This window comes from Chlamydotis macqueenii, chromosome 2, assembly GCF_036417535.1.
Source record: "Chlamydotis macqueenii isolate bChlMac1 chromosome 2, bChlMac1.mat, whole genome shotgun sequence".
NCBI classification, from domain to species: Eukaryota; Metazoa; Chordata; class Aves; order Otidiformes; family Otididae; genus Chlamydotis; species Chlamydotis macqueenii.
Genome location: NC_141557.1, coordinates 4,630,523 through 4,643,007, shown reverse-complemented (window position 1 = coordinate 4,643,007; position 12,485 = coordinate 4,630,523). Strand labels below are relative to the sequence as shown.

Below are 12,485 nucleotides of genomic sequence, written 5' to 3'. Positions count from 1 at the left end.
GTTGCTCAGGGCCCCGTCCAACCTGGCCTTGAGTGTTTCCAGGGATGGGGCATCCACCACCTCTTTGGGCAACCTGGGACAGTGTTCTACCACCCTCAGTGTAAAAATGATCTCACATTTTTCAGTGCTGCAATGGCTTGTCAACAACACCTGAACAGATGACTTCTGCTGGAGCACTGCGTGTTCTCACCATTGAATTAATGCCCTGAATTTGCTTGCAGAAGAACAGAAAGGACGTGCCCTGTGCTTGCTCGAGTCAAGAAGTGAAAGCTTTAAATTGCTCCTGAAAAGTGCCTAAAGTCAACAGAAACTCTCAGCAACCTGCACACACATGGCAGGCAGCTGGCTGCACTGACATCTCTCTTTTGGAGGTGGTTAGGCAGTTTCTTTAGGAATTATAGCTTCCCGGTCAGCCATGTATTCGTCCCTGGAAAAATATTTGCTGATGTGAATGTGTTATGCAAGGCAGGCGTCAGCTGTGAAAACAAAACCGGCTGTCTGTGGGTCTCGTTAGTTTTTATCAAAATCGCTCAGCCCATAAACCAAGTCATTTCAAATGCAGAGCTGCCTGGTTTTTCGATTTAATTTTGAATCAGGCCACCACATGCGTTGCTGGGATAGTTTTCATCACAGGCAGTGTGCTGACAAATATTGACCTTATTCTCCACAGCATATGTTAAATGCAAAGAGAGAAGTGTTGAGAGCCTTAGATCCAAATTTAGCAGCACTGTAAGGGCAGGAGAAGTAGGAACTAGTTGCAGAAATAATTTGCAGGGCTCTGGTTGTGATGTGTGGAAGGAATGTAAATAGAGATCACCTTATTTTCATCAATGCTCCAAGCTGTGATGGGTAGACAGAAAGATTGGATAAAGATCTCACATTAAAAGGTATTTCCAAACAACCTGTAACATTCCATGTGCGTTATAGCACTGGTTGTGAGCTGGTGACACACACCAGCCATGAGGGCACACTGCTGTGCAGCAGAACTCAAGTGAAAACAAAGTGCTGAGCGAGTCAGTGGAAAGGGAGAGGAGAAGAGAATGGATGAGGGATCAGCAGCTGGGACCTGCAGTAATTCACGCACCGGGAGGTGAGAGAGCAATGCGGTCAGAGTTAAGAAGGCACAGCACCACGGGGCTCGTGCTAAAGCCACCCTTGAATCATTATGTGAAAGCATCCCTCAGCGAGGAGGGTGATGCATGGCCTTCGTGTTCCCGGTCCAGGGAGCTGACAGCGCTCCAGCTCCTGCTGATTACAAAGGTCCTGATCCCAACTGCGTTTGGCCATTAGCATCAGCCACCTATAGTGAAACTGAAATCATCTAAACTGCATTTTCTGGGGTGAAACCAAAGAGAGAAGCAGCACACAGTGCCAGTTTGCCCTGGGTGCTCCATGTGTTGCGAAATCCATGGAGTCTCGCTGCGGCCATCCTGGCTGGCAGGGCTGTCCTGGGGTCAGGCAGCAGCTTGCATCTGTTCTTGACAAGATGCTGAGCCAACCTGGCTCAGGTGCAGCTGGTGAAGGTCTGATCTCTGCAGACATGAAATATTGTGTGCAAATACGGTGCAAGCTATTAACAGCTGAGTACATGTCTCATCTGCGTTTCCTGACAGTAAACAGAAGTGACTTACTGAGGCAATTAGAGTGGCACGGAGTAATTCAACGTGACTGAATGCCACATTGCAAAGACCACTCGTTAATGACAGGGAAGTAGGAAAAGGAAAGGGAAGGATCTGAGGGATATTTCCCCCAGAGTGCAAAAACTGACCCCCTCCCCTCAGGAGTAACGCAAGGCCAGCTGTTTTGGCAGTGCCTCCAAGTGTCCATACATTGACCCTCCTGTCCCTCTTTATTGGGAGAGGCACAAGGAAGGAGAAGCACCTTGTGGTCCTTGTCCTTTACCTGCTCAATGGCTTGCGGGAGATGCAGTTTCAGTTCCTTGTTCTCTCTTTTCTGTAAGACAAAATATCTCCTCTCAAAGGACTGCCTGCCAAACAGGAGGAAGGCAAAGGGAGATTGCTTTCTGCCTCCATTCCCCTTTTCCCTGTATTCTGTAGGATTACCAAAGTGTTTTACTGTCCTTGCTCCCTGCACAGTCTGGACATTTCAGCCAGGAAGGCTGACTGGGATGTAACCTGTTTGACTCGATGTCTGGGGGCCAGGAAGGACACAAGCTTCCTTGTGTTGTGCTTCATGTTTTGGGCTTTAAACAAACCACCTCTTCAGCAGATGTAAACACTCAGGAGAAGTAGATGCAAACTTTCCAGATTCCCTTCAGCTCGTGGTTCCCTCCCTGCTGTGGTGTGACGGGGAGGGAACAGGGAGGTCGCAGGGATACGTGATTGATGGGTGTTTGCTGTAAGTATTCCTCTGCTTTGAAAGGTGTCTGTCCCCCAGTTACTTCTGATTTCTCCTTGCAGATAGCTCAGCTGAGCACACAGTTCATTTGGGACTGCTAATACGGTACGCTCACTGTCCGGGAGCAGCTGATAATGTACTCATGCTGGGTTAAGATTTTCCAGAAAAGAGATAACATTTGCAGGTGGCTTGGGCTGACTCCTTTGGCTTAAGCTTTTGTATAGATAGAGTACACACAACCAAGCTGCGGAAAGCTTTAAAAAGTGTCCTCCCTTACCCTGCTTTTTCAACAGTTCCTGCATCGATAGTTTCTCTCCTTGTCTCTTGTGTGACAACAGTAGGCACCGATCCTGTTCTTCAGCCTTCCTTGTGCCTTTTCTGCGTGGCGGAGCTCTGTGCCCTCTGTCATCCTCCTCTCAGCATACCCCACAGAGATCAAGGCAGCCCTTCCAGACACAGATTTTCAATCTTTTTTCCCTCCCACACAGCTCTCTTTTCCAGTGGATTCACTTTGCCAGATAATTGTTTCCAAATAATCCGTTCTAAATTTCCGATATTTAACATCAGGTTTTCTAGTCTTGGAAACGCCAGGTCATTGCCAACCCAAAGTTTAGGGATTGATTGCACAAGCAGACTAGCTAGCCGTTCTGAAGGGACAATAACTCTTACGAGCCAAGCAGTGGTGAGCAGCTGGCAGGTGATGAGGAACAACAGGATGATCCTTCCACTTACGCTGCCATAACCAGAAGAGACCGGGAGTGGAAGAGAATCACCTACTAATGGACCATCTGCATGGCATATGGTCTGAGATGATATGGTCTGATTTGCTTCTGAGATGCTCAACCTGGTCCACTATAGCCATGGATTAAGGGTGGGATTTATCATACTCTAAAGTTTTTGTCTAAATAGGACAGAACATTTGTGTTCCAAAAAGCTTCTTTTTTTTTTTTTTTTTTTTCCCCACTGGCTATAAAAGGAGCCTAACTAAACTTTAGACTTTTTGACTGAACTGAATCTGTCCAAACACGGCAGCATCCTTTACACCAAGGATGTAGTTCTACCTAACGCACAATCACTATCATTTGCCCGATGTTCAAGTTAACAGGCAAAATCAGCAGCAAGACTCTCTTTTAGCAGCCCAGCTGCAAGGGAATTGCACCTCTTCTCTTTTAAGGGTGGTTTTAGTACTCAAAACCTTGAACTTTCACTCTACGGTAAATTGGCCGGATAACCTAATTCCACAGCAGCCGATCCCAACCCAACCTTCTCCTCCCCTTCCCTCCCCTCTGACTGCTTGACTGTTGGCCTTTACGAAATGATAGGAAAAGACCACACAAAGGTAATTGCTCGTAATTGTCAGGGAGGAGCTTCGCCAGCTCCAGGAAGGTCCTCACAGTCTGTTCTTGTATAGGAACCAAACCAGCAAAGCACTGTGGAAGATGTTTGATCACCTCAACATGTGGTGGGAATTTAAAGCAAATGTCAAGTGTTAGTTTTGGAAAGTCATTGATTTTTGAAGACTGAAGTTTTGGTTTTGGTTTTTGTTTTATTCTTTTCCAGCAGCTAGGCATCATCATGACTACCCTGGGGAAAAAAAAAGGAATGTTCTCAAACTCTCATGAGCATCTGATGAATTTTGGATGATCCCAGGGCAGCCATGCTAAAAACATGCAGGGTGGATGCCGAGTTGTGTTTTTCTGCAGTGTTGACTTTGAATGACCTGGGCACTTTAGTGGTGAAATTGCACCAATTTAAATGAAAGAGCGGATAAAATGGATATTTAAAGGCTAAGCAGTGGGGATATTTTACACTCACATATTGCTTGTCCACAAAGCTCCTTCAAGATAAGCGCAGATAAAATCAATCTCACACATTTGTGACACAGGAAATAATTACTATTTGAGGTAATTACAATTTTTTTTTTCAAATTCCTGTGATTATGTCTAATTTTTGTCATACTTCTTATAGAAAATGGCTGAATATCTCTCAGGTGTGTTGCCTTTTCTGTTTGTGCCCTGAGATGGTACTGGTACATGCTTGCAAAATGTTAATTAGTCTGTCGCCCCGCAAGAAAATGCAATGAGATTTTCTGGATTATGGACTCCGACACTGATTACGAACATTTTTGCCATTTATTGAGTGTAGGTGCCATCCCTATTTTTATGTTAAGAAGCAGCAGTCAAATATGGTTAAGCAGTTTCTGCCCTTTCCTCTCAGTCCTTTGTAGATGTATTAAGTGGCCCATGAATAGACAAAAAGTGGTTGTGGGTGCTGCTGGGAGCTCGCCTGATTTCCGCGCAGTTTGAGGGCACTTGCATGCTTTCAGGGGCAGTGTGGGGATGTCTCAGTTACTTACATTTGTTTAATAACGTAGTCTCTTGAATGCACCACTCCTTCTGAATTACCCTGTGTGTACATTTTGCAAACTTGGCAGGAGTTCAGGGCTCATTTCCACTAGCGGAGGGGCAGAGATGGAAATTGGGAAGGATGGTCTTGAGAACAGTGTTTTGCTTTCTTACAGCAAAGAGAATCAAGTCTACCCTTGACAGGGGTGAAGATGGAGTATGGGTGACACCAAACTGCTCTCAAGCTCTGGTCTTTGCCTCCTTAATTTTTATTTTTAATTTCTTGCTCTTTCTGCTCCTTTTGATTTGAACTTTCTTTAGTACCAAAGTTTGGGGAAAGGGAAGGGAATCCTCCAGAGGCTGCAGGAAAAAAAGAAAGAGAAAGTAACTTCTTAATATCCCTCACCAAGTAGAGATAAGGCTGACCGAACCCCTGCTGACAGCAGGCTCTGCTTTCTTTCCACAGTCTCCATTGAAGATATTCGGGATGTGAGGTCAGGCCATAAAACAGAAGGTATGGAAAAATACGCCAAGGATGTCCCAGAGTATCGCTGCTTTTCCATCATTTTCAAAGACCAACGGAAAAACCTGGACCTCATTGCAAGTTCAGAGGACGATGCCAACCACTGGATCTCCGGCCTTGGGAAGATCATAGCCCACAGCAACTCCATGAACCAGAAACAGAAACTCCAACAGTATCCTTTGCCTTATAAAGTGATTAATCACACACAAAGATGCACTTGTCTTTCTCTATGGGTGGAGATAGTAGCCTGACTCCCTTTTTTCCTAGTGGCCCTGGGCACTGAGTTTTCTCTCGTACTGATCTTGCACCCTGGCAAACTCCCTGGTTTCCAGTACTTTTTTCCCCCGCCATTTTACAGCAGCAATACAAGTGAGAGTGGACTCAGGCTTCACATAGCTCCTTAAGCAACGAATTGCCTCTTTCAGGCAGCTCCAGATAAAACAATCATTATTTTTTGTATTCTTCAAGGGCCTGTTTCACTTGCATTGCAGTAAACTCCAGGACAGGCACTTCTTGGCAAGGCATGAAAAGCCCGTGCTGTTTATCATGTTTCCCAGTAATACAAGGCGAGGGAACTGGTTCTCCTCTTCTGGCTGCCAAATTTACTCTGGGGTAGCTCCACTGACATTAGTGAAATTACTCCTTATTTGCCTCAGCATGGGAGGAAGTTTTGCCTCGAAAGAATTTGCAATTGCTCTAGTGATAATTCAGACATCGGAAAGGAAAAGTAGTAGAGCAGGAAAGGAGACTGAACTGGTTGTGAAGCGGAGAGTGAGTTCATTATTGGGTGAAACCCTGGCTCTGCTGAATTCACAGGGAATTTTCCGCAGGGCTGCGTTTCACTCAATAAGTTGCTTTGCAGTCACAGGTCTCACATCCGTATAAAAAGAGTCAATATTTGTGGATGCAATTTTTGATGGATTTTCTGCAGTCCCTGTGTGTCTGAGGCCCTGGCTGTGACATATGAACCTCTTGGCCGGTTTCACCCTGATTTGGCAGAGCCTCAGCAGCCATGAAATATTAAGTTCCTTTAAGCTTCATGAAGATAGACATCCAGCTATCAGAGAGGAGATCGGATCGTGTACTCCTTGAGAGAAGGCTGCATGAGCTTCATGCCTTGTTCAATATCAAAGCGTCTGTGGAGAAGAGGGGAGATGTGAAATTCTCAACTAGGGAACATCACAAAGCTGGAGTCTGCGCAGGCACCATGGAGTTTTACCCTCAGTAAGGGCTTTACTCCATGTGGGTTCCCTGCTGGGTAATAATGTACTGATGATGCAGGAGATGGCACATAAATGCTGAGCTTTCATCAGACTTTACTCTTCTGTGCATTCTCTGAAGTCTAATAAGTACTTGCACAACCATAGTGCTGTTCATTTAGAGGAATCCAACTCCATCAGTTCTGATGTGCTATGTTTATCTCCTGCACTACGAGTGTCTTTCTGGATGATTTTTCAATCTCTAGGCTGTAAGATCATTCCTCAGCAGTGTTACCAGTTGTGTGTCCCTCGTGGTAGGGAGCAGTCTCTAGGCAAATTGAAATCTTGAAGCTTTGGTGCTATTGGAAATGTTGCACCCTGGCAGTTTTCCTTTTCAATGTGAAGGCTTCCCCCACCCCACGGTGTGTGGGAAAAATCTGGGCTACAGAAAGTTCTCCCTGGAGGAGGTCAAATTGACTAGATTGCTGAAAAACTTCCCCGTAAGAAGAGAAGAGATTGCTAAGGAGGGAAAAATAACAATAACATTTGCAAGGGAAGAAGGCTGTAAATTTCCAGCGTGGAAAAGTGCCTCTCTGTCTTTGGAAAGCAGAATCGAAGCTAAATAGGGTGGGTAGGCAAGCCGTATTTCTGGAAGAGTAATTACCGTGCGGTGCTGACTTCCAATCTGGGATTGTCTCAGGCCGTTTAACCTAACCTGGAATTACAGAACAGCATGATTTCTCATTTGAAATTTGATGATGTTTAATTAAAGCCTGGGGTTTTAAATTTAGTCTTTCTTCACTGGGTTTGCTTGGCAGCGTGGGCTTTCTCAGATCTTCCTTAAACCTCAGAAGTGTTCTCTGCGTCTGTGAGAAGAGAAGGGGAAGAGTCGGTAGACGAGGAGCAGTGTTGGGTCCCCTGCCTGCCCCCCATGATGGAGAATTGCCTTGCAGTGTCTCTCTTCCAGCCTCCAAAACCTTGCAAAGCAAGTAAGGAATGAGTGAGATTTTGAAAACAAGTATTGAAAGCAAAAATGTGTCAGGTGGGGTTTGTTCAGTTTATAAGATGATGGAGTTGCTTGTGGTAGCAAGGGACTCGATTTAGTGTTTAGTGTGTCCTTTCCAGTCCTGTATTCCCACAAAGATAAAACTGCCACATGCTTGATGAGTACTTCTGATGTTCTTATACATACAGTACTGTTTTATTAAGCCTCAGATTCAACCCTGCAACAAGCTGGCACAAGTTATTTAGTAAATATTGCAGGTAGGTGTGCAGGGAATAATTTAGACCAGAAAATACAGGGAACTTTTCATTTGAGTAGTGTGGCACCATCTGTGTCGATTCTGGGATTTATGCATGAGCTTTTCTTCTGGGTGGAAATCACTTACCAGAAGTTTTGCAGCATTTCTGTTCTGAGCACATTCATGGGATATCTGCCAGACAGTTTCAGCCAATGCTCTCTGGTTTCTAACAGAGAGCTGGTAGCCCTGAAGCTGGCAGTTCCTTTAAAAACAATAGCTGGGAAGCAGACTCTCTCCGGATGTATAGAGGAATGGGAACAGCTTTTTCCCAGTCCACCCAGGCCCAAACAGGCATGTAAGGTGAAAGCAAGACCCACAGCCAGGGCTACAAAATGGTGTTTGTATCAGATGAGAAGAATTTAAGTTGAAGTGCTTAGTTCATCCTGCTCCTCTAAGCTCTCTCAAGCCTGAGGATGTCCAGATGCATGTGGAGTTTGGGTGCTTTGGGGATTGAACGTTGCTGTTTGCTGAAAGGACAGATGGAGGCCCCCTTTTCTCTCTTCACTCCTTTCCTTGCAGCAAAAGGACCCACTGTGGACCTGTGCTCTTCGTGGGCTCTCTTGTTTCCCTCTTCCATTGCCTGGCCTCTCTGGGAGGGGTATAACAGGAAAGCATGACCTCTGGGTGCTCATGATCAGTGGAAATGACTGCAGGTTTTTTTAAAAAGATGTTTATTTGCTGTGATTAGAGCAAAAAAGATATGCAGTTAGTGTTATCCAACCCTGCTTGCTCACCTCTGGCCATGACAGACTGGTTTTCCTCGTGGCTCACTAGAATTGGACATTACTCCTGCCTGTTGCTTTTAGGGAAGGCTGTGAAGGGGAGCTGAGGCACGGGGGTCAGGTAGGAATGGGTGGCACCGCTGTTGGCACCATGATGACATGCTGAGCAGATGCTCTTTGCAGCACAGTTGGTGGAGGAGGTGTTCTCCACCCTGGCGTGGATGGTGGTGTCCTCCCAGCAGAGCATCCGCTGTGCGTAGGAGCTTCATGGCTTGAACTTGGTTTTCTGGGAAGGATCAGTCCAAGCCAGGCCCTGGTTGAGGGCTCTGGAGTGTCCCTGGGAGCTGGGGAAATCCAGCCCCTCTTTATTTTGGTTTCTGTGCCTAAAGAAGGGGAATATTAATATTACCAGGCTAAGATGGATGCGGTGTGAGGTCATCGCTTAGCACCTGCCAAGATTTTCAAAGGCAGGAAGTTCAACTTTCCATGAGACAAACAATACTTACAAACAGTTTATACATATCTCTGTAGTTTGGAAATATTTGAATGCAGTGGTAGCTGTGGTGAATATTCTGCTTCAGGCTTATGTCTACAGCTCCTAAGGCTGTCAGTTAATCACCTTTTCGGGGTTATTTTGAACGGCCCAGTTAAAATGTTATGGTACTACATGCCTCAGCTGGTGTTTGCTAATCCTGAGGTTTATTCTACTTAACATTCAGATTAGACATTTAAAAATATTTTTTTATAATGGCTTTGAAGCAATGTTTCTTGTGCAAGACATGGAAGGTTACATTCATGGAGATCAAATTGTTACTGTGATCATTTTCCTGTTGAAAAATAGAAGATATTTCTGGATGACCTTTCTTATTTGACAGTAAAGCAAATTAGTAAAGTCCATGATGCAAAAACCATGTTTCTTTTTGGTTTAGAACTGCATGGTATCTTAGCTGTCTCACATTATTTTCCCAAGAGACTGAATGGGAGACCCGGTTCAAATTAATTGCCATCACATTAAGAAGCTAATTTTTTATAGTAGTTAATCCAGATCCGTAGATATACTAAAGTTATTACAAACCAAGCTCTTATGAACTATTATCACAGTACGATACAGTAATAGATCCTGTGCATTTCACAAGGGGAAGCCAAGACCCATAAAGTTTGGTTTGATTCTGCTCACAACAAAATTCTGATGATGTCTAGGTAGAAATCCCTAAATAAATACAGAGGCTGAAGGTGAGTAAAAAAAAATAAAGTTGATCTTTCTTTTGGAGAATCTCTGTTCAGTGTTCACTTTGATATACTGAATATTGACCAAATCTGTAACAATGAGTTTACCAAGCTCCACTTGGGAGCTCTTTTCATCCTTGCTTTATCCTCTTTAATAGTCTGGAGCAGAATGCACTTTCTGTCATAAAAGAGAAATCAGACTGTTTTGTCATGTGGCTGTGGCCAGAAACTCCCACAGAGTACGGAAAGATGATCCAGCTAGATGGTGAAAAGCTTCTCCTGGGTCACGATCAGTTCTATTACAGTGCGTTTTGTTTCTACCAAAGCACCATTTTGCTCTTTCAGAGCAGAAGGTGAGATGATGTAAGCTGTTCAGTGGTGGCATGCTGATTTACAGCAGCTGGAGAGATGGTTCAGTCTTTAGAAGAGATTTCCCCCCTGCACCATGGGCAGCAGAAGGTTAGTATTTAGGCTAGGCACTGACTTGGAAAGATTTCCTTACATCATCCTGCAGCTGGATTCATACCTGCCTGCGGAAAGCTGATAAAAACAAAGACAACAAGATGAGCTTGAAAGAGCTCAAGGACTTCCTGAAAGAAGTGAACATTGAAGTCGATGACTATCATGCCAAGAAGATTTTCCAGGTAATGAGAGCAAGTAGATAAAGTATTTGCTATGGACTGAGGTCAGGGTCTCCCACAGCTTTCAGCTTTGGTTGGAGATCTAAGCTAAAGTGAACTCCTAGCATCTTTTCTTGTACCAAGGAAGGACTCTTGGTTTTTGATGCTCAGCAGATTCCCAGTAATAATTAAGTTAGGCACACACAATGCTTTTGATGAAGGTATGTCAAGGTCTTTCCTTACCACTGATGCCCAATTTTGCCAAGGTTCAGAGAAGACGAGGTGCAAACGTTGATAATGTGAGAAAGAGGGAAAAGCAAAGTTCAAGTGAACTTTGAGTCCCAGGTGTTTCAGGAGTTCTGCGTGCCACAACCAGATGTTAATGCCTAAGTCTGGCTGAAATTGGTTTCATTACAATTATGAACCTAGATCCTCACCTTCTCAGAGGAGGAGGGTGCCAAGTGACAGGGTAAACAAAACTAAGTGCAAATTAGGAACCACCCTCCAAGATTCATGATAGGTACATAACATTGCACCCAAGTCTGGACCAGTCTGGTTGATTTAATAGTCCAAGGCATATTTAATCTGGTCAGGGACATACACTTCTGAATTCTCAAGATTCACCTTGATGGCTGAGCCTATCAGAAGATAAGAAAGGGATGAAAATTTCTCAGTTGTTAAGCTTTTGGTTTTTCTCTAAAGAAGCCTTCCTGCTGAGATGAGATAAAACTCAAACTTCCATCCTGTCTGAAGCAAGATGTTGAATTCATGGGTGGGCAGTTTCAGAAATGCTTTTTCTGATCAACAGTAAAGATGTGGGTGGTTTTGGGCACCAGGCAGTAGTTCTCCTGCTCCTTCTTATAAGCAGATAGCAGGGAAGGTTGGCAAGATCTCACTACGACCTTCTGCTAAAGAAGGTACAAGTTTCCTAATCCTTGCTTTATGGAGGACTCTCTATGGTAACTCTGCAAGAATTGAGGGAAGGTCATCAGCAGATCTTAAAGAATTTCAGCTTGCAGAATCTTCTGGATGTACTGCCTGCTTTGGCTGGCATATCCCATGCTTTATTCCCTGCTGAGGAAGACCTTGGAAAAATAGCAATAAGGCTGGGATTCCTCTGACTGAATTAGTTTTTTCCAGTGCAGACATCTGCATTGGACATAGTTACCAACACTTAGACTTCCTTTGCAGTCTGCATAGCTCAAGCCAATAATGGAGACCAGGATGTGATCCACCTCATCCTAGAGGATACATCTCAAGTATGTGAGGTGAATCACTCCCTATATCTTCAAACATCAAATGTCTGAAAAGATACTCATTTTTTTAGAGGTGCAGACTCCTCTTCATTCACTGAACCTCTTTTGCTGTTGCGATAGTTACAAGGAAGCTCTAGGAGGAAACTTGGTGAAGTTCAACTCTCTTTTTGCTTAGGAACTCCAAGTAATTACTAAACCTTGATTCAGCCCATCTAAATGCAGGCAGCTAGTTAAAGTACCCTCATTAGGCATCTAATTGTTATAAGTTTCCTGTATAGCCACAGGAAAGAGAAGCTCTTCAGAGGTTAATTCAGATCTGTTTTGGGGTGAGTTGCCTCCAGGAGGAGTCTGTCTTGCTCCTAAAGCAATTACATTTTCAGTTTACATACTGCCTAAACTTGGACCGAGAGACATTACAGCATATTAGAAGGGTGATCTTTTCTGTCTTAGTGAGTTTTTCTTCATTTAGTCACAGGAAGGAAGGGTGATCAGGGGTTCAAGAGAGAGCTACAGGGCATGCTCTCACATTATTGTTGCTTTTCATCACATAACTCTGTGTCTACAACTAGGTTTTAGACACACCTGAGTAAGACATATGCAATGCAACCAGAAACTGTCCAAAGCTCCTCTAATGGCTCACTTCATTTCAATCTGAATATTCATTCTGGTGCATCAGAAAGGTTCCGACTTTTTCTGGCAGATCAAGATTCATTCAGGACTCATGGTTCATGATCCATACAAGTGAAATAAACCACAGTATTTTGGGCTGAGATTCTCTTTCTAATTCGGAGCTCTTGTAGCCTGAGCAGAAGGAGCTCACTTTTATACCGTTCTGATCGATGCTGGAATATGACTACGATGTCAGTGCTATTGTCCTATTTCCATCACAACCCTTAATGGCCACTAATAAACAAACTTCTCAAGGCACATAACT

The 12,485-nt window shown here is 44.2% G+C and overlaps 1 protein-coding gene across 2 annotated transcripts in view; it reads left to right on the top strand.

The window, feature by feature from the left end:
• The window catches only part of PLCD1 (phospholipase C delta 1), a 54,481-nt gene that overhangs the window by 18,757 nt on the left and 23,239 nt on the right, over positions 1-12,485 (top strand). For both annotated transcript variants that reach the window (XM_086741841.1, XM_086741840.1), the window contains exons 3-4: positions 5,170-5,398; positions 10,190-10,319. In XM_086741841.1, the coding sequence (XP_086597967.1) occupies positions 5,170-5,398; positions 10,190-10,319 (359 nt within the window). The remainder of the gene's footprint in view (positions 1-5,169; positions 5,399-10,189; positions 10,320-12,485) is intronic.